Below are 21,131 nucleotides of genomic sequence, written 5' to 3'. Positions count from 1 at the left end.
CGCCAGCATAGCTTGCCCTGTCAATCCCTAGAATGAGGGCTACCGCGTTTAATTTCGCCACTAGGGGCGCTAGCTTTGGGGGTTTCAAGCTTTTTTAACCGACTTCAAGATTTCAAAAGGAGGAGGTTATCAATTCGGTTGTTTTTTTTTTTTTTATGTTTGTTACTCCATAACTCCGTCATTTCTGGACCGATTTTGAAAATTCTTTTTTTGATTGTAAGTATATACATACAGATTGGTCCCGTTTTTGTCAAAACGCAGTTCTGATGATGGGATCCATGAGGAATCGAGGGAACTCCTCAAATGTTAAAGGCATACATATAGTGATTATAGTATTTTCATCAAGAAATCAAGCACTTACATTTAAAAAGGTAACATTTGATGAAGTGGAACTGCTGATGATGATCAGAACGGAACTCTTTAATGACGCATAGTTCACGTTTAGCGATTTGTCCTCTTCGTTATGTTTGTTAAGCAAGTTAGGTTTTCAAGAAACATTTTTGTCAAGCTCGAGTTCTGATGATGGGATCCATGAGGAATCGAGGGAACTCCTCAAATGTGAAAGGCATACATATAGTGATTTTTGTATTTTTATCAACAAATCCAGCATTTCCATTTTAAAAAGTGACATTTGATGAAGTGGAACTGCTGATGATGATCAGAATGGAACTCTTTAATGACGCATAGTTTACGTTTGGCGATTTGTCCTCTTTTTTATGTTTGTTAAGCAACTTAAGTTTTTAAGACATATTTTTGTCAAGCTCGAGTTCTGATGATGAGACCCATGAGGAACCGAGGGAACTCCTCAAATGTGAAAGGCATACATATTGTGATTCTTGTATTTTCATCAACAAATCCAGCATTTACATTTAAAAAAGTTACATTTGATGAAGTGGAACTGCTGATGATGATCAGAATGGAACTCTTCAATCACACATAGTTCACGTTTGGCGATTTGTTCTCTTCCTTATGGACCCAGACCCAAACCTGGACCCGACTCGGACCCGGACCCGGGTCTGGACATGGACCCCAACTCGGATCCGGACCCGGACCGAACTCTGACCCAAACTTGGACCCGGACAGCCGGACACGGACCCGGACTCTGATCCGGACCCAGACCCGGACCCGGAAATGCTACTAGAAAAGTGGATTAGGTTAGGTTAGAACTGTGACCCTTACAGAAACGAAATGCTATCAGAAAAGTAGGTTAGGTTAGAACTGCGACCCTTACAAAAACGAAATGCTACTAGAAAAGTGGGTGGTTAAACCTCCTTTTCTACATTATTAGGCAATATTATAATAATTAGGCAATTAGGCAAAATTAGGCAAAAGATGGATTAGGATAATTAGGCAAAAGATGCTGTCTTTTTCATTTCATTGTCTGGGATCTAAGAGTGCACCATCAACAATAAGTAAACTTTCAGCGGCATCCCCCATTGAAGTCGGTTTTTTTTTCTTAAAAATTATTATCGGGAATTTTCACTCTTTATTCATAATTGTGGTAAATCTTGGTCCTTCTTTGATAAATCATGGTAATCAATAGATATAGCTCAATAAATGTTAGTGGTTTACAAAAAGTGCTAACTAAAATATATGCAAAATTAAACAGGTTGAAAAAATGGCACATTTAGACGATAAAATACCTTTGTGTATATTAGAACGTATTGATTTTATAAAAATAAGCATAAAAGAATTTTAAGATTTGTTTTTCTGGGCCTACATCTACAGTGGCGCCAACTGGTGAGCACAAAAACGATAGCCCTTGGTGTAAATTTTTTGTTTTTTTATACCCTGGATGCCAGCCCTTTAAGCCAAATAATCTTACATAATTTTTAAGAAAAAAAAACCGACTTCAATGGGGGATGCCGCTGAAAGTTTACTTATTGTTGATGGTGCACTCTTAGATCCCAGACAATGAAATGAAAAAGACAGCATCTTTTGCCTAATTACCCTAATCCATCTTTTGCCTAATTATTATAATATTGCCTAATAATGTAGAAAAGGAGGTTTAACCACCCACTTTTCTAGTAGCATTTCGTTTTTGTAAGGGTCGCAGTTCTAACCTAACCTAACCTACTTTTCTGATAGCATTTCGTTTCTGTAAGGGTCACAGTTCTAACCTAACCTAACCCACTTTTCTAGTAGCATTTCCGGGTCCGGATCAGAGTCCGGGTCCGTGTCCGGCTGTCCGGGTCCAAGTTTGGGTCAGAGTTCGGTCCGGGTCCGGATCCGAGTTGGAGTCCATGTCCAGACCCGGGTCCGGGTCCAAGTTTGGGTCTGGGTCCATAAGGAAGAGAACAAATCGCCAAACGTGAACTATGTGTGATTGAAGAGTTCCATTCTGATCATCATCAGCAGTTCCACTTCATCAAATGTCACTTTTTTAAATGTAAATGCTGGATTTGTTGATGAAAATACTATAATCACTATATGTATGCCTTTAACATTTGAGGAGTTCCCTCGATTCCTCATGGATCCCATAATCAGAACTGCGTTTTGACAAAAACGGGACCAATCTGTATGTATATACTTACAATCAAAAAAAGAATTTTCAAAATCGGTCCAGAAATGACGGTTATGGAGTAACAAACATTAAATAAAAACATACAACCGAATTGATAACCTCCTCCTTTTGAAATCTTGAAGTCGGTTAAAAAAGGGGCAAGCTATGATGGCGCCATCTCTGCAAACCTTTAACAGTTGCCAACCCCATTGACCCCACGGTTCATTGAATCTTAGGGGATATTACTGCAAGGTTCTGCCACCAGAGTGCAGCACTAGCCTTTTTAGTAAACCATAGAGTAACTTATACCTTTAACAGGTTTTTGACAAGTTTTCAGATAATAAAATATGTGTCATTGAAGCATCAAGGCGGTTTGTTTACAGAGGACCTACCGGGAAACGATAATCCTAAATTTCGCTATCTGCCTCTTCATCGCTCGAATATGCAAGAGTGACAGAGACGCCACCTACGCAGAGTTTCGCGTAATATTCCCTATATACTTACTATACTTTTGTCTGAATTAAAGTGATTTTTATTATTTTTTATTTATTTATACAACACACGGTAACACCTAAAAATATGCATGGTAAGTATAGGTATTCAATCAATTTCAATCTGGATTTCTGGATTTACCATTTATAATGAATTATTTTAATACAAGAAAGTAATATTAAACGTACCTAATACATAGTTGATTCACTCTAGTTTGCTTTTATCAAATTGTTATAACAGTGGGTTCTTAACGATAAACAATTCCAATTTTTCATTTATTTTTACCGCCAAACAGATAGCGACCTTCAGATCAGAACCGTGCAATTGCCTTTAATTTAAGTGTCTTGTTTTTTCACATCATTTCAATAGACCGGGAATTTATTCTCATATCTTGACGAGCGCATCACTTTAAATGTAGGTACCATTATAAGTGAGACCTCGGGACATGTGCCTACCATTCATGACCGGATATGACCTAAAACTGGTCGCACGGCGCCCGAGGTTAAGCGCTGGACTAGCGATGAGAACATTGAGAACCGACAGCGCCCGCGCAACTAGCCGAACGCGAAGGCCGTACCTACGCCGACGTCACTTAATACACGTTGTTATAGTTACCTATAGCTATACCGCTACACGTTACGTGTGGTGCCATTGTGGATTGTGGCCCGACGTGTGCAGTGCCTACCTGGCAGAGTTCACTAACACACGGTCGTACGCGTGCGTTATTTCTGATTATTATATAAATATTGCGCTTAGCCATTGTTTAAAATGACCCTGATTGTTCGACGGTGATTACCCGCGACTGAGAGCCAGTGCTTAATCGTACATAAGTGCTAGTGTGAATCGGCCAGTATGCCGTATATCATGGTTATGGGCAGCCTGAGTGCGCCCCATCTTTCTAAGGACGAGGGCGCGACGGTATACGGGCTGAAGAGTGAGGAGCGAGCGGCGTTAGTGAGGGTACGTTTGTTTAAAGGCTCAATAACAGATCTTCCGGCTTGTTTATTTTGTATTCCAATTAGTTAACTTTTCGTTTAGTGTCAGTACTAATCTAACAACTCAACTTGTCAACTCTTCTTCACTTTAAACCACGTAACTACTTAGACTTGCAGGCATAATCATTTCAAGATTGTATATACCTACGATAAGTTAATGCTGTCGGCCGGTTGACTTGAGTTTTAGATCACGAAACTTAACTATTTACCTGCTCTGAAGTTTGTTGTAACATGACTGTAGACATTTCAAATAAGTGAAATGCCCATTTTTAGAAATCAATCCGTAAGCCTGGCCTTCCCACGCTCTCTAAACAATACCAAAATCAACAGGAAATATTATATTTTATAGTCTTGCAAGTCGACTTGCCCATAACCGTGTTCCCAGAATATAGTTGTGGGTTTAGATTGCTAATACAGACCTTCATTTTCAGGAGCTGAACTCCTCCTTCAACATGTCAGTCGCAACATCATCAGACCAAGAACGCACAGTTCGCGTGACACAAAAAGGCCTCACCCTAGTGGTCGTAAACCGACTGCACGCCATCCTCGGGTACGACGTCGTGTCCCACGCCATGGCCATGACCAACGCCAATCGCGAGCTGATCTCGTTCACCATGTACAAGAAGTCGAACAGCCATCACCACGGACATAGCAGTCATAAAGGCCACTCACACGGCAACGTCGTGACGCTTTAGAAACACGAAGAGACTACATTAAGAGTAACTAAGTTACTTAGTTTGCAAGTAAAGATAAGCGAGGCATGATGAGATCGATGAGAACGCGCGGATTCATGTTAATTGTTATTTAATTACCACGTCAGGAAATAAAAACATGGGATTCATAAATAATTGTAATATATTACTTCCTGTTTTAAAAACAAAGAATACCTAATCGTAATAGCGACCACATGACTTTTTGCAGCAATAGGTCGATTTTGATGGGTGGGCATAAGCATCCAGAAAATTCAAAAGAAAGCAGGGGTTCTCAACCTATTTTTTGCACAATATATTTCATCCCCCCCCCCCTCCTCCTTTTCTTAATGGGTAAAGCGTCTTACTATACCCGCGCTGTTTCGTAATTGAATGAATTGAATCACATAAGACCGTTGCCACTGCAAAAAATTGGCAAATGCGATGGCTAAAACTAGAACAATATAAAAGCTATGTCAGTCTTAACAATAGAAACTTAATGGTCAGCTTACCGATATGGCCATAGTGGAATGTATACGTATTATAAAAGTAGAAAATCGTCTACAACGGCTAGACTACTACCATTCCAAATATTCCATTTTATGGCATCTCGCTTTAAATATTGGCGTTATTGCACAGTCATATATTTTAAAATTCGAACCATCGATATAAAAGGCACAAAGAAAAATGATACGCGGCCATAAGGCACGACGCCCGTAATTATATAGCTGCTCCGCTCGAATGCCAGCGGTCAATGGCAGTGTGCGAGCGGGAGAGATATATAATTATTCACGTGCGATAGAGATAGGAATAGACGGGTCAATGCACGAAATTCCTCGTGGTTAGTTGTATTAGGTACTTATATTGTAGCCATTATGTAAGGATCTTTATATGGATAAGGATCGTTTGCGTTTCCTTTGTGCTTCTTAACCTTTTGAACGCTTTATGTCATAACAAACAAAAACGTCACTGACACGCCTAGGTTCCAGGCGCAAGCGACTTATCTCGAAACTGGAATTCAAGACCAAAAAATCTACGACAGATAAGTCACTTATGTCACTTATGTCACTGTTAAGTAAACTTCTCAGGTATCGCCAACCTTTTTGCAATATGCTTCAATATATTGGCTTCATCACTATTGATAAATAATATATATTTATTGATGTGGTCTTGTCTTAATTACCGGTTTCGAGTATAATGTAATCCTTACATGAAAGTGTGAAGGCTACTTTGACAGCGTCCGCTATAACACCTATAGTTATCCTTGGCGCTGTGGACACGACTAGTGACGACAACTTTAGGTGTTCATAGCGTTCAAAAGGTTAGCATAACAATGGTTCAATAACAAAAAGTTCCACACTAAAACAGTTAATAATTTAACTCGAATATCAACACTAAAGAGTATTCCTTTCTTTCGTGACTCGTTCATTGGCATTCTCAAGTAATAAATAAAAACAACTACCTAAAGATCATTGCACTTGTTCTTAAAATATCTACACCATCAACTGTTCCTACCCTCTTTTAACTTATGCAAGCTGCTCGAGTTGCAAATACGGGTACGGTCTAACCAAAACCATAGCCTATGCCAGGAGACCGCAAGTTTTGAAAAGAAGAACCAACCACAGTAGAAATCACCAGTTTTATAAAGTTCAAAGAGCCAAAAATGTTGTTTTCAGTGATCTAAGGCTTAGGAGGCAACTGCGGTTTTTTTCTTGCGGTTTCAGTAATTTCTTGCGGTTTCAGTCTTTTAAGTGCGTGTCGCGCTTATAAAGCATGCCGTACGTTACATTTTTTTCGGTTGCGGAACCTCTTTTGAAAAAACCGCAGTGCGTTCTAAACCTAAGAGGGCGTTTTTTTTTCGTTGTAAGTTCATGAGTTGTTAGGGATTCGTGAAATTTTAGGTTTTATCTACTCAGCATCACGAGCCCTATCGAATCTACTAGGTCAAAAAGTGTCCCAATTTTTACCTATAACTTTTTCACTTCCAAAACACTACTGCCATACTGCCTATAGAAAAGTAGCGTTATGGAAACAAAGAAACATGGGACCCTTTTTTCACCTAGTAGACTCGAAAGGGCTCGTGATTCTGAGTAGAAAAAACCTAAAATTTCACGGATCTCTAACAACTCATGAACTTACAACGGAAAAAAAAAACGGCCAAGAACTCAACTGTTTGGGTGACGCGGGCCACGGTTTGGCGACACCTGGTTTATGCCATAGTACGGTACAGGAGTCCATAGGCCATACGGACTCCCGTAACCACAGATGTGTCAAGTCCTATTTAGACAGTTCAAGAATTTGCATGCAAGGCAATGTTCTGCCACCAGAGTGCAGCACTAGCCCCTTTAGTTCCCCTTTAGTAAACCATAGAGTAACTTATACATACTATATTTTTAACAGGTTTTTGACAAGTTTTTAGAGATAATAAAATATGACATTGATTCATCAAGGCGGTTTGTTTACAGAGGACCTACCGGGAAACGCGAATCCGAAATTTCGCAGTCTGCCTCTTTATCGCTCGAATAAGCAAGAGTGACAGAGATGTTAGATAACGAAATTCCGATTTTCTTGTTTCGCGATAGACCCTCAGAATGTGGTAGTGGCGCCCCCTATGCAGGGTTTCGCGTAATATTCCCTATTGACTGAATTATTTGTAGGTGCTCTGTAATTAACAATGTATCGAATATTGCATGCATGTTCTTGAATCGTATAAATAGGGCTTTAGGCGCATGGCACACTGCATCCGATTCACATGTCGCTCCGATGTTTGAGCGAGACAACGCCGTGCGCGTATTATAGCGACATCTCGCTCGCACGTAAGCAGTGTGCTAAGCGTCTTTACATTCGAGTTGACATTACTTAATTCCTTATACGTATCGGGTATGAGCATAACTTATAAAGTTATAAGTAACAGGGTCTCCGGCAAGCTCGTGGTTCTCTATACAAACGTAGCTACGCTCTCATTTTAAAACGACAAGCTAGATTGATCTGAAACTTTGTACTTACAATAGGATAAAGTATATCTACGAGTAGGTCTGTAATTAGTTTATGTAGCTTCAGATACCATAGTAAAAAAATTACAGCGAATTTAAGTTTTTCATACAAAACTAGTTTTTGCTCTATTTCGTTTGTTACATATACTAGAGCTATATAAACTAATTACAGACCTAGATAGCCTCATGTCATTGTATGTGCAAAGTTTCATTACAATCCAACACGTAGTTTTAAAATGAGAACGAAACTCCGTTCGTATGGGAAGGTGAAATTCGGCCGAGCTTCCGGGGACTGTTAAACAACCATTTCCACATATAACACTTTAACCTCTCGCGTTTTGTACACATAATTAATGTCATTATCGGGTCTAACGCGATTAAATTTCATTATTTTACCTTTTTTCCGACGTTTCAGCCAGGTTGCACTAACTGTGGTCACGGGAGACTGACGTCCCAGCAAACCCGTAATAACATTAATTATGTAACCATTTCCACATGATCAGATCAGCTGTTCCTCTTTCCAAACTTCTGCCTCTCTTCTGCGAGTTTCTTAAGAGCCGCCGCGTACTGTCGCTGGAGATCCATGAGCCGCGAGTACTCCGCGTGGAGAGCCATCTTCTGGTCCTTCTCGTGTTTGAACTTGTGTTCCACCTTCTTCACTGTTTGGTTCACCCATTCGACGATGGACTCGAATTGCGACATAAACTCTTCTCTCTTTCTGGCTGAAGACATGGCCCTGTAACAAATCAGTTAATTTGTAGAGAGGGCTATAGTCCGTTTTTTTAGCATTAGAAAGAAGGTAAGCGATCTTGATGTGTCTTTTTTATTCAAAAGCGTTTTTCAATATTTATCAATAAAAAGACACGTCAAGATTGTTTACCTTTTTTGTAATATGAAGTAGTATTTCTAGTATTTGTTGTTATAGCGGCAACAGAAAAATATCATCTGTGACAATTTCAACAGTCTAGTTATCACGGTTCATGAGATACAGGCTGGTGACAGACAGACGGACAGTGGAGTCTTAGTAATATGGTCCCGTTTTTACCCTTTGGGTACGGAACCCTAAAAATATGAAAGAGAAAATATCAAACGTATATTTAAACCTATGCCTATATCTAAAGACGCAACAGTAAGGGCAGTAAGTATATTTGAAAAACCGCCATTGAGTTATATAGTCGGACGGTTTTAAAATGTCGGAGTCCACTTAAAGGATTACCTACCGATGAATTGCATTGTTGTCTTTTGTTAAGCCCAACCGCTAATTGGCTGTGCAAAATGGAATGCAATAACAACAAAAGATTCCATACAGATAACAACCTTATCGCTTGAAGAATAGAGTTAAAATTGCAATAGCAGGTACTCGATATAGAACCATTTGGAATGCAGGGCCGTGGTCACCCAAGCGTTTGTTTATGTGAGTCACAACAATGCCATTCATCGGTAGGTAATCATTTAAGTTGATTCCGACATTTTAAAACCGTCCGACTATACCTTTTAATTTAATTAACCTACGTTTATGCATTTAACACACAGAAACGAAAAACAACATCTTTCTACATCAATAGAAAACAAGGAGTGATTATATGTTTGTGGGGGCGTTCAAATATTACGTAACGCAATTTGAGTGTGTTTTATAATTTATGTATGTACTATGTGTTCCAGCTTTGTCTTCAAAATACAGTTGAATAGGACACAAACAAGAGCTGAGAAAGTTACAATATAACACACGATCTTCACAAAATGTTTTAAATGTCATTAGCAGACTGGGACAGATGTAATAGTTTTAATACTTACTCTTCATAATTATCCAAAATGGAATTTAGTAGACTTAACTCCTTTGAGGTATAAATTTTAACTTCAAAAAGCGTATTGTAAAATATATAATACTGTTTAGTTTCCTTATGTTTTGATGCAACTGTAACAAAAAGAAAAATAATTAGTCCAATGTTTTTTTTTTTTTTTTCAAATAATTATTATTTATTATACAAAATTCGACTTTATTACCTTGATTATAGAGTTCAATAAATCTCTTCTCATACTGCAGTAGTTCAGCAGTGCCAGGAACCTCGTCTAAGGCTACAGTGTACCTCAGAACTTCTCTGTTTAATCTGGCCAGCTCCAATCTCATATTGGTTATAAATGCTTTTAGTTTTTCTTCTCTGTCTTGGAACTCCTTTAATTCGGCTGGAGTGAGTGGGTGATCGTCAACTTTAACTGCCGGGTCACGGGCGGCACTGAAAGAAAATTACTTTGTATATTATGTATGGTACTTTAACTTTAACAACTTTCAATCCCATAAAAAATATACTGTTCATAGTTCACTAGTGAGCCCCAAAATAGTGATAGCAGAAGCCAACAATGGGGCGTAGGTATAGTAGGATTGGGCAGAGAAACGTGAATACAATGCACAATGCCTTACCAATAGGCGAAACTCTGCGTAGGGGGCGCTACTACCACAACAAGAAAATCGAAAATTTCGTTGTCAAACATCTCTGCATATTCGAGCGATAAAGAGACAGATAGCGAAATTTCGGATTCGCGTTTCCCGGTAGGTAAACAAACCGCCTTGATGCATCAATTTCATATTTTATTATCTCTGAAAACTTGTCAAAAAACTGTTAAATTACTCTATTGTTTACTAAAGGGGCTAGTGCTGCACTCTGGTGGCAGAACGCAGAACATTGCAGTAATACCCCAAGAAATTATCTATCTCACCTTAGGCGCAATAAATGTTAGGAAGGACCTAAACCGTTCAGCACACTTTTGGCTACAACAGAGTGAGAGTGTATATAAACACTCACTAAATTAATAAAAATACCTTAATTCTTCATGTAATTTCTTGTTTTCCTTCTCCCTGTGCTGTATTATTTGCAACAACTCATTTCTTTCCCGCGCCAGTTCCTTCAATGTCTTGTAAAATTTCTTCACATTTTTGTCACTAAAAGCAAAGATAGATATAACTCCGTAATAGATAGATACAGTCTAAGGAAAAAACGTGCCTCGAAAATCAAGAAAATTTGATTCTCGTTCAGAGGGCGCTACTAGTTTTGGCCTACTCTCGTATAGAGGGCGTTGACGGTTTCGTTTGTTATTTATAATTTTAACGCATATCAGTGAAAGAACATGGGTCAAAATCATATAAAAATAATTAGTGCAAATAAAAAAATGATTTATCCATATTTAAATACATTTTAACGTATTTTTATAAATCTTCATTTTTAGTTTTAAAGTATGTCGATAGATGGCAGTGAATTTACAGTGGTTACAAAATTTACTATGACAGTACCACTCTATCTTATTATATCCTCTTTGCTAAAAGCAAAGTTACAGTTGAGTCAAAATGCTCGAAAAGTGCTAACAAGTAGGCGCGGAGATTTGTACTGTTTAGGTAAGATCCTGTATTCATATATAAGATAAGAAGCTATCATGTCCTATATGTAATAGTGTAAATGTTTATACTGTCCTTAGCTAGATACAATTACGGCGGTGGCAGAATAACAGCGTCCGTTGCTGAAAACCTTTGGGGCTGCTGTGCCCCGAAGCCTTTTTGGCACATACATCAGCTGAGCCACCTTCCCTTTCAATTAGTTTGTAAGCATTATCGTGTACTTTTATTATGTACCTATGTTACAACTTCTTGAATAAACGTCTTTTATTATTATTATTATTATTTGTATCTCCTTGGATATCACGGGCCTATAAATATCCCGGTCTTTTGATAGGCTTGCGTGGGGATATAGATCCAACACGTAGAGGCCCCCTTGGAGAGCTTTAATGTCATGTAGAACGCCTGCTGGAACCCGTTCACAGGCGCAACAATAGACACCCATGAACCGGTCGCAGCAGGCATTGGGACTATTGCAGAAAAAGTGAACAGTATACCGGTCTATGGATTGAAGTTTGGGTGGGCAATGAGACTGGGCTATTGTAAAGAACTCCGGACACCTGCCATAACAATGTTAATACACGTTATCGAGGCAGGTGGTGACTTGCCGCTGACTAGATGGGCCCCTGAAACTGCCGTCGTGAAGACGACCAGGAGCAACACCGGTGTGAGCGGCTCAGGGGTGTCGAGAGGTGTGCGCCGCTTTCTACCCAGTGGCTGTTAGCAGCCACTGTGCCAACTCGCGTCTTATGCATCTTTCACTTCCACCCCTGGAGCATATAGCTCTTACGACTCCCCTCTGGACGGCCAATGAAGGCAAGCCAGAGCTGAGAGTCCTGCGGGTCCCCTTGGGGTCTACTCCGACCGACGAAGACACGCCGGAGACGGAGACCCTGACCGACTCTCTGGAGCACTCGGGTCCGTGGGGTCGTCACTCCCCAACAGCTCGCCTCAAGCTGCCCTGCGGGCTTATTATTATTATTATTTGTATCTCATATAAACTCACGGGTATATACATCCCGGTCATTTGATAGGCGTGCGTATGGATACAGATCCAACACGTAGAGTCCCTTTGGAGAAGTTTGCTGTTATGTAATACACCTGCTAGAACCCATTCACGGGTACAAATAGATACCCGTAAATCGGTTCCAACAGGCGTAGGGGCTATTATAAACACAGTGGAAAAGAGTGCCGGTTATGGTGTTGGAGTTTGGCTGGTCAAAAGATTGGGCTATTGCTGAGAGGTCCGGACACCTGCCATAACAATGTCTGTACACGTTATCGAGGCAGGCGGTGACTCGCCGCTGACTAGATGGGCCCCTGAAACTGCCGTCGTGATGACGACCAGGAGCAACACCGGTGTGAGCGGCTCAGGGGTGTCGAGAGGTGTGCGCCGCTTTCTACCCAGTGGCTGTTAGCAGCCACTGTGCCAACTCGCGTCTTATGCATGGAGCTTATGGAGCATATAGCTCTAGCAACTCCTCTCTGGACAGCCAATGAAGGCAAGCCAGAGCTGAGAGTCCTGCGGGTCCCCTTGGGGTCCACTCCGACCGACAAAGACACGCCGGAGACGGAGACCCTGACCAACTCTCGGGAGCACTCGGGTCCGTGGGGTCGTTACTCCCCAACAGCTCGCCACAAGCTGTTTATTAGGCATTAAGCAGTTTATTTTTATTATAAGTCTTATAGACCTTATAGTGACCAAGCCACCACTCCTACCACCAACAAAGTGGTCTATGTAAACTCCTTTCCAATAATATCTGGTATTATATGTGCTACCACCACCGTTCTACTTCATATTTTAATGGAACAAGAGCTTTAACACTTTCAGTGTTAAGCGCCCAATTTCCAATAAAAAATACTTACAATAGAAAAACCTACTTACCTACTATCATCAGAGTTCATCATCTTATATGTAATTTTTTGCAACTTTTCTAATACACTAGTATACTCCTGCTTTGCGTTTTCCATTTTACATTCATGTTCCTTCTTAGTTTTTTCTACTTCCTTCTCCATAGCATCGACAGTTTTTGTGAGTTTGTCCACTTCCTCTGAATATTTGAGCTTTTCACTTTCTTCCAGCTCCTTAGAAAGTTCTCCAGTGAGTTCTGAGTGTAGCACTGCATAGTGAATTTTGGTGTCAGCAGCGTCCACATTATTCTCCTGATTCTTTGTAAACCTGTCAGTCTAAAATTAAACATGTTATCAAATACATTTGGGAGTGACAAAAAATAAGAAATTTATTAATTAATATATTTTTGGAGACAATCTTATACGGACAAACTTATCTCCAAACTAAGCAAAGCACAAGGCAATGATAAATACACCAACTTAAATTTCAACCCAGAACTCCTGGCTTCATAGACAGGGTTACTAGACTAAGGGGTTTATTTGTAAGAGGCTATAAACACAATTTGTTGTGTAATTATGTGCAATTATCATTTAATTTGGGATACTTACTTCTGTTGTTATTTTAGATGGATCAGCTAGTGTCTTTTCATAGTCATACTGAAACAATCATTTAAAAAAATATATATGCAGGAAATGTGTAGAACTAAGATGACAAACTTTTGTTGTTATTTTAGATGGATCAGCTAGTGTCTTTTCATAGTCATACGGAAACAATCGTTAAAAAAAATATATGCAGGAAATGTGTAGAACTAAGGTGACCAACTTTTATTTTTGTCAGTGACTTACACCTCTGTGCTTACACCATAACTCAGTGGATTTGGTCGCTTTCTGCATTGATAAAAAATGGAGTTGGTTGTTTTATGCATAACTATGGTCTGTTAGAATTACAGTCCTAGAAAAATCATAGATTTTTTTTTTATTGCTCAAGTTTGTCAAACTATAGCAAAGATTGAATTGACAATCAGGTGAGAGCAACCTCATAAGAGTCCATGCGGAAAGAGAAAAGTCGTAGAATATATTGGGTCCCATACATTCCACAACTCTTCTTTTTCTGCACATACTCTAATCAAGTGGGAGGGAAGACAACACCCTTGACTCAAATTAATTAAAACTTACCAGGAAATCAAGTCCCTCATCTTTTTTACTCTCATCCTGTTGTGTGGTGATATGCAGGAGCATCCTCTGGTCGTATTCAGATAGGGTTGCGTTGACCTGCTCCAGTTCATTTGCTGGCAGACCGCCTATCCTCTTGCGGATTCGACATGGTTTGTATAGATTCTGAAAAAAGAAAACAAAAGGTAGTTAAGATTTTAAAAAATATTTGGAATTGTTAAATAAAAGACATGCATTTTAGAAAAACAAAGAATTTAAAACAAACGGGCAATAAGCTTGTTACAAGTGGCAATAAAGTAATCTTACTTGTAAAACAGATAAATTCTTCAGCAATCTTTCTTTTTGTTCAAATACTTTTCTATCTGATTCAAAAATATGTTCCTTGTCATACTGCATCACGGCAAACTTCCGGAGCTCATCTTCTTTTGCTTCTCGGAACTCACTTGAGTATTTGATCAGCCATTGTATGAGGGGGTAAATGTTGATGAAATCCAATCCTTGGATTTGATGAGGCTCAATTATGAATGGGCATTTCATAGAAGGTAGTACTTTAACTATTTTTTCTGTTAGTGCACTGGTCAAAGAAAAAATTATAAAGTTAAAATATTGTCACTAAATATAATTACAGATAAAATATCATATGATATGATTTAACAATATATTATTATACTTTATGACAATGGGGTTGGCCGGTCGAAATAATTAGCAGATGGCGCCAGCATAGCTTGCCCTGTCAATCCCTAGAATTGTGTCAAATTTTTGTTTTTTTAATGACCTGGATGCCAGCCCTTTAGGCCAAATCTCATAGAAAAAGGGGCAAGCTATGATGGCGCCATTTCTGCAAACCTTTGACAGTTGCCAACCCTATTGAAAATTGAAACAAAACCTTAATACAGGTACAAACAAATAAAACCAATCCATTGCCTACTTACATCTTTTTTCCAATAGTAAGGTTCTCCTCAAAGAGTAAACTGACATCTACGTCGATATCACACAACTCTATGCACCAAGACAGCCCGCCGACGATCTTGTCAAAAGCCGACAGACCCTGCAGCTGGGCGCGGTAGTACCCGGCCGCGACCAACGCATCCGATATCTCATGCCACTTAACCAACTGTTCCGCATCTTCACGAACCTCTACCTAAAATTATGCACAACCAATTAAAAACAAAGAACACCACTGGTAATGTTATTTGAACCTCTCCCTTTACACTACCTCTTTTCCTTCCTGATCTACACCACTGTAAATGTTCATCAACGGTTTACTTCGAGTAAAAATATTTTTCTGTTTTGCTGCCATTCTGATTATATTTATATAATTACAGCAGATAATTAAAACTTTTTAAATAAAGAATTAATACACATTCTGTTTGCTCGCTGCTTGTGCTTGTGTCTCAGTTCCCGAGTTGTCAGTAATGTAATGTCAGTTGATGTCAATCATATTATTGTTGGACTTCACACTATTATGTCAAAAAATGTTTATACAACTGTTGAAATAGTGGAAATATACAATAGAAAACCATATATTTTGGATGATTTTCAATTCAAATTAAAGAAAAGAGTTGTCTGTATAAATTGTATGTTTAAATGTTATCATTTATGGAGCTAATCACATAACACCAAGTTAACTCATAGGTACATTAAATATAAGTATTTGAACGTTTCTTGAAAAATAGTAGCCCAGATTTGGCACACCTCATTTCACGCAACAGAAACAAATTACTATTTGATAGACTTTACTATGTTTCAAAAATTATCTGAGATTTATTGGTATAATATTTCCAATTTAAATGGCTGCAGAACTATCCAAATAACATGAACTTTATGAAACCCCTGGAGTGACAGAATATTTTAACGATGTAACGAAACGTAATTACCAAATTTCTCATGTCACTGTCAGCACGCTCTTCTCTTACTTGCTCGTCGTTTAGCGCAGCGTGAAATTTTCGGCTTTAAATTATCATTTTAGCTGTAGCATATTAGTCTACAAACTTATTAAAAGATTAATTACTAACAAACATCATCTTTATCTTGTTGTTGCTATACTCCAGCATGAGCAAGTTACCGTGCATCTTTCGTTGTAAGTAGCAATTGTTTTTTCATAACATAACACGCGCTAATAACTGCGTCAACAAGGTTTTTTTCCTTTAGAATACATTTGACTTATTTCAGAAATCATTGACGGCATTATTGGTTGATCCAGCTACACATCAACGGTCGCTATGAGTGATACTGTAGATGTTGTGGACTTAGTGTCTAAATTATTAGATTCAGGAAAGTATAAAGAAGTTCTCAGTGTTCATAATGAAGAAAAATATGCGAGAAGTTTTAAGGACAATTGTTGGGACATGATCTCGGTAGGTGTCAGCAAGATACAGGATGAGACCATAGTTATCAAGCCGTCACTTTACAGCACTTGTGAAGAACTGCTGGCTATTATTGTCCAGAAAACAACGCCAGAAGAAGCACTACTCGAGTTTATAGAACAAGTGGAAGTGGCTAAGAATGATGCTCAGTTTGGAATAGTACTTACTCCACTGCAACAGCTTCTGAAGAAACTGTCAGCTAAAAGAGGAAGATCCCTGGAGTGGAGCTTAAATTCCATAAGTACCTATATTGAAAATATTCCCACACCTGAATTTCCACTGGAGGGCAAGGCACGCTTACTGGCCGAGTGTGACCCTAACATCAGGAGGATAGTTCGAGTTTACTCTTTGATACCTCCATTTTATCAACCCTTTATTGAGGAATTAAAAGCACCTGAATCTAATATTAGAACCAAACAGATAATAGCTGCATTTTTGGTTAGCCTCCTTGGCAAACCTTTGATCTATCTGGATTTGGACATTGAAAACAATGAACAAAGTGAAGCTAGACTATGCTGCACTACGATTGTGAAAGATATCTGTTCTTTAGAGAAAAACATACTGAAGTTTCTTGAATATGTTGAAATTTGTAACAAACCCAACTCTAAGTCAAACTCATCTGAAAGTGATGAAGAAAAACCACCTTATGATCATAAAGAGAAACTGAACATGCTTACACTTTCAGGCTTATACTATGTTGTCCTATCTTCACAATTTGATTTGCCTGACAATGCTATACCACAAGTTTATGCTACAGAATACATTGTGCATACTGGAATGTTATGTGTCATTTATTTACTGAATTGCCCAGAATATGGCCCACAGTCTAAAGGATTGACCTTAAGTGAGGCCCTAGTTAAGAGATTATCAGCAAATACTTCTCATACTTTATTATCAGCCACAGTTCACTTCAATTTATGCAAAGCATTGATAAATGTAGCTATATTTGCATCATGTGACAGTCTTAGAAAAACTGCAGTGAATACCATCCGTAAGCACATTAACTGTTTTGAATACGGCGGAAGATGCATGTTGATCAAATACATCATTTCAAGTTCTAATCATTCAGGCATGATTGGATATGCCATAACCCTTTTTAAGAATGCTATAGATGATGCATTTAGGGATACTGAAATGCCAGCATGTTTCACTTACCCTCAAATGATGGATTTGATAAAAAAGGTGTGTCATATGCCCCATGGAGCACAATCAGATCTGATGGAACTGAGTGATCAAATAATATCAGTGTTAAACTTCCTAAGGTATTTAGTTTTAAGAGACAAAGCAAATGTTACTGGAATCAAAGAGTGTTACTCATACATAGAGTCAGACTATCTAAGTACTTTGAGGAATGCATTGAATTTATCAAAAGCACACTATGAAGTTAAATTAAAGGATGTGAAAGAGGGTACAGATCTTGTAGAAACCAAAATTTCTATCAATGTGGGAGGAAATCCATTGGATAGCATACCTGATGAACAAAAAATTGAAATAATAAATTCTGCCCTGAATTGTTTCCATTTAATGGATGGTCTTGTGGCACGTTTATCTGAATGTATCACTATTAACATATAAATATATTGCTTTGTAAGAGTATTTTTGAAATAAATAAGTACTATTGAATGTTTCATTTTGATTTCTTAAAATCTATTCTGCACCAAACCTCAGCAGTAGCATGTATAAAATGTAAATAGTTTTTAAACGAGGATTAATTTTGTCAACAGCCATAAGGAATGGTCGTAAGTTCGTATTACCACTTGCAACGGTTCCTTTACAAAACACCCAAAGACAAATAAGATACTACAGTCAGACTGCTGAGAAAGAAATTAAAGCCCCAGCAACAACAGTGACAACTGAGCATGAGGAAAATCAGTATGAAGAAAGTGTTAAGAATCGAATTTTGGAGAAAGCTCTAGAATTTGTTTCCAAGAATGGTTGGTCCGTAGAATCGTTGAGCGCTGGTGCCGAGGCGGCTGGTTATCCTGGCGTGGCGCACGGGCTCTTCCCTAATGGAGGGGGTGACTTGATCCACTATTTCAACATTAAGTGCAATGATAGTCTCGTCGATCAAATGAAGAGTGTAAGTATTTAAATCCACTTTTTTACGTTTGGACCCCGCATATACTAAAAGTTCTTGTCGATTTCAGTGGCCCAAAGATCAAGTAAAGGAGTCAAAAGTACCCGCAAAATTTATAGAGAATGCAATCGTGACAAGGCTTCTTATGATTGAACCCTACAAGTAAGTTGTTACTTTGTTATCCTCATTAATATGACATGACATCGAGTTATAAAATGTATGTTTGAATATTTATTTAACTTGTTGTAAGGACAAGTTTGGGAACAAATCAAATTATTTTTGAAATAAAACTATGAAAACGGATTATATCGCGTATATTGAATTTATAATACATCCCCACGTTTCGAACTCTTTACAGCGTCCGTGGTCAACGGGTGACTGAGGAAAAATTACAAAATGCAAAAATACCCACATACTAAAATAATGAACAATCATAGACTACAAACTTTAAGGCTGGTTGTACATGCAAAATCGGTTCATAAGGCTAGTTATACACTATAATTATTTTCCAAGTAAAGATATATATATATACGCGATAAAAATAAACTATGCCGGCTCCAACCCTACACCACGGACCCGAGAAGATTTAATTCCCTCCTAAATTGTAGGAGGGTATCCCAATATGGGACCGGCAACAAACTCGGCGGGACACATCTTTTCAAAACATCAATATACGCGATATAATCCGTTTTCATAGTTTTATTTCATGAGTAACTATCGCGGTAACCGAAGTCAAATTATTTTATTAAATATTTTGATTTGTGTTTTTTAAGTAGTCACACTACTATATATAAATTAAAAACTGTAATATATGACATCTATTACAGTTTTTGTTGTAAGGAGTTTACATGAGGTTCTAACTCTGTAAAAGAATATAATATAAGACTAAGAACTTGCTTAAAGTGACGAACGTAATCTACTTAATGCAAGTAACACGGCTCAGTAGACATGTAAATTTAGAGGAAATCTATATTTTTTACTAGTCTCTGCTGGTAAAATCCACCATTCATTTTTATATTTTTTAATATTATAATAACAATATTTTTCTTAAATTATGTTGCAGAAGGACATGGCCGAAAGCAATGGCCATTCAAGCCCTTCCAAACAATGTTCCTAACTGTTTAGCGACTCTACTTTCTTTAGTTGATGATATTTGCTACCATTCAGGCGACCGGAGCGTAGACGTAAGTATATATCCATAGCAGTGGCTTTTATCTTGTGGTATTTAGCTGATTTGGCCCTAGGATGTCCCAGTGCAGCGCAGCGGAGCGTGAAGGGCAGCACAAGCCGAACCTCATAGTCGCTTTATCGGCCCAGAGTTGGTGCCCCATCTTAACATATGGCACTGGTTAAACCATAGTTTTTGAATCATAGAGGACCATGAAAGTCGGAGCGTACTCTCGCGGACCGCTAATATGTATTAGTCGAGAAGACAAGACGCTTTAGGTTTAGGTTACTATTATAGAAATTATAATCTAAAGGTCAGTCGAAATCATCATCATCTGAGGCACTACAGCTTTGGGTGGGCCTTAGCCTGGTCAAGCAAATCTCTTCAGTCCGATCTATTTGTGGCTTTCCTGACTCCTGAGGTCCTGATGTCCTACCATCTGAGCTTGGGCTTTCCTTTACCTCTGCGGCCCTCCGGTCGGCCTTCTAGAAGGCGTTTGGGTACTCTGGCCTCGTCCATTCGTAACACGTGCCCTGCCCATCGCAGGCGTCCGATCTTTATGGTCTTAATGACGTTAGGCTCATTATACATTTGGTATTAGCTCGTGGTTATAACGCGTTCGCCATCTCTCATCCTCCATCGCAGCTCCAAAAATGCGTCTCAATTACCGTCAGTCGAATTGCCGTTACCTAAATCTATATATCACGTTACAATTTTTTCAGTTTAATTGGTATATTCGTCGTGTGGGTCTGGCTGGAATCTACAAAGCGTCAGAACTATTCTACCTTACTGATAGCAGCCCAAACAACACAGCGACGAAGAGTTTCATCACGTCACGCATCAAAGACGCAGAGCTTTTGCAAACTGCACTCAGTTTGAACCCAGTTTCGGCCACACCACAAACACTAAGCGCTGCTTTTGTTACCGTAAGGCTTTTTACTGAAGCCACTGAAGGCGCATTTAAATTAGGCTTATAGTACTAAACTTTCCTACCTGCCGTCTGTCAGCACTTTCTATTCTAAGTGGCATTGATTGCTAACTATTAATGTGTGTTTGAGTAATTCCGAAAATCACCTATGATGCCATCATATTAAGAGTTCATTTTTAGAGTACCAGATATTCTGAAGTAATCGGAATTACCTAATTATACTAGTTTAAACAATACAATTAGTTGTATTATTACATTTTTAAGAAACTTAATAATAATGTTCACTTTTTTTCAGGCTAAAAATGTTTTGGGAATAAATCCACTGAAGTAATTTGGAGATTATATTATATAAGAAAACATGGTCACTTTCAACTGAAGGATGAGTACATAATAATATTCTTAACTGCAGTATTGTTAATTTTTTTGGCTTGGAACAATATATAGTTATTTCCCACATGATTCTGCATTTTTTCATCATCTTGAAATACTAATAATACAATACACCACATGC

General features: G+C 38.5%; 3 protein-coding genes across 5 annotated transcripts; 2 read left to right on the top strand and 1 right to left on the bottom strand.

The window, feature by feature from the left end:
• Positions 1–3,657: 3,657 nt before the first annotated feature.
• Positions 3,658–4,836, top strand: LOC134745471 (uncharacterized). The gene is made up of 2 exons (XM_063679513.1): positions 3,658–3,955; positions 4,422–4,836. Exons 1-2 carry the CDS (start codon positions 3,848–3,850, stop codon positions 4,683–4,685), a joined length of 372 nt encoding a protein of 123 aa, XP_063535583.1. The 5' UTR covers positions 3,658–3,847; the 3' UTR covers positions 4,686–4,836.
• On the bottom strand, positions 4,828–15,479 carry LOC134745470 (coiled-coil domain-containing protein 93). 2 transcript variants are annotated; one of them, XR_010128186.1, is made up of 11 exons: positions 15,298–15,479; positions 15,014–15,222; positions 14,388–14,655; positions 14,085–14,246; positions 13,518–13,565; positions 12,943–13,244; positions 10,491–10,610; positions 9,677–9,906; positions 9,467–9,587; positions 6,012–8,408; positions 4,828–5,610 (listed from the first exon to the last, which is right to left on the bottom strand). XR_010128186.1 is itself a non-coding variant. In XM_063679512.1 (10 exons), the coding sequence occupies exons 1-10, from the start codon at positions 15,379–15,381 to the stop codon at positions 8,177–8,179; spliced, it is 1,776 nt and encodes a 591-aa protein (XP_063535582.1). In that variant the 5' UTR covers positions 15,382–15,479; the 3' UTR covers positions 4,828–8,176. The 2 variants fall into 2 exon arrangements, 1 of the variants encoding a protein (XP_063535582.1); XM_063679512.1 differs by having other exon boundaries at positions 4,828–8,408.
• Positions 15,480–15,986: 507 nt separating this feature from the next.
• Positions 15,987–21,079, top strand: LOC134745445 (ubiquinone biosynthesis protein COQ9, mitochondrial-like). Of its 2 annotated transcripts, XM_063679488.1 has the most exons (7): positions 16,030–16,161; positions 16,254–16,898; positions 18,172–18,527; positions 18,595–18,686; positions 19,588–19,708; positions 20,415–20,618; positions 20,916–21,079. In XM_063679488.1, the coding sequence occupies exons 2-7, from the start codon at positions 16,304–16,306 to the stop codon at positions 20,949–20,951; spliced, it is 1,404 nt and encodes a 467-aa protein (XP_063535558.1). In that variant the 5' UTR covers positions 16,030–16,161; positions 16,254–16,303; the 3' UTR covers positions 20,952–21,079. The 2 variants fall into 2 exon arrangements, with proteins under 2 accessions (XP_063535557.1, XP_063535558.1); XM_063679487.1 differs by lacking the exons at positions 18,172–18,527; positions 18,595–18,686; positions 19,588–19,708; positions 20,415–20,618; positions 20,916–21,079 and having other exon boundaries at positions 15,987–16,161; positions 16,254–18,050.
• The last annotated feature ends 52 nt before the right edge of the window (positions 21,080–21,131 follow it).

The sequence above is a fragment of the Cydia strobilella genome, chromosome 11 (genome assembly GCF_947568885.1).
Source record: "Cydia strobilella chromosome 11, ilCydStro3.1, whole genome shotgun sequence".
NCBI lineage: Eukaryota > Metazoa > Arthropoda > Insecta > Lepidoptera > Tortricidae > Cydia > Cydia strobilella.
This window is presented reverse-complemented; position numbering and strand designations above follow the sequence as displayed.

Excerpts from the sequence above, each read along its gene's own strand:
- LOC134745471 (XM_063679513.1), top strand. The coding sequence starts at position 3,848 with ATGCCGTATATCATGGTTATGGGCAGCCTGAGTGCGCCCCATCTTTCT. Across the intron at positions 3,956-4,421 it reads AGCGAGCGGCGTTAGTGAGG|GAGCTGAACTCCTCCTTCAA; the intron begins GTACGTTTGTTT and ends CTTCATTTTCAG.
- LOC134745470 (XM_063679512.1), bottom strand. The coding sequence starts at position 15,381 with ATGGCAGCAAAACAGAAAAATATTTTTACTCGAAGTAAACCGTTGATG. Across the intron at positions 15,223-15,297 it reads TAGATCAGGAAGGAAAAGAG|GTAGAGGTTCGTGAAGATGC; the intron begins GTAGTGTAAAGG and ends GCATAATTTTAG. Across the intron at positions 14,247-14,387 it reads AGAATTTATCTGTTTTACAA|AATCTATACAAACCATGTCG; the intron begins GTAAGATTACTT and ends TTCTTTTTTCAG.
- LOC134745445 (XM_063679487.1), top strand. The coding sequence starts at position 16,304 with ATGAGTGATACTGTAGATGTTGTGGACTTAGTGTCTAAATTATTAGAT.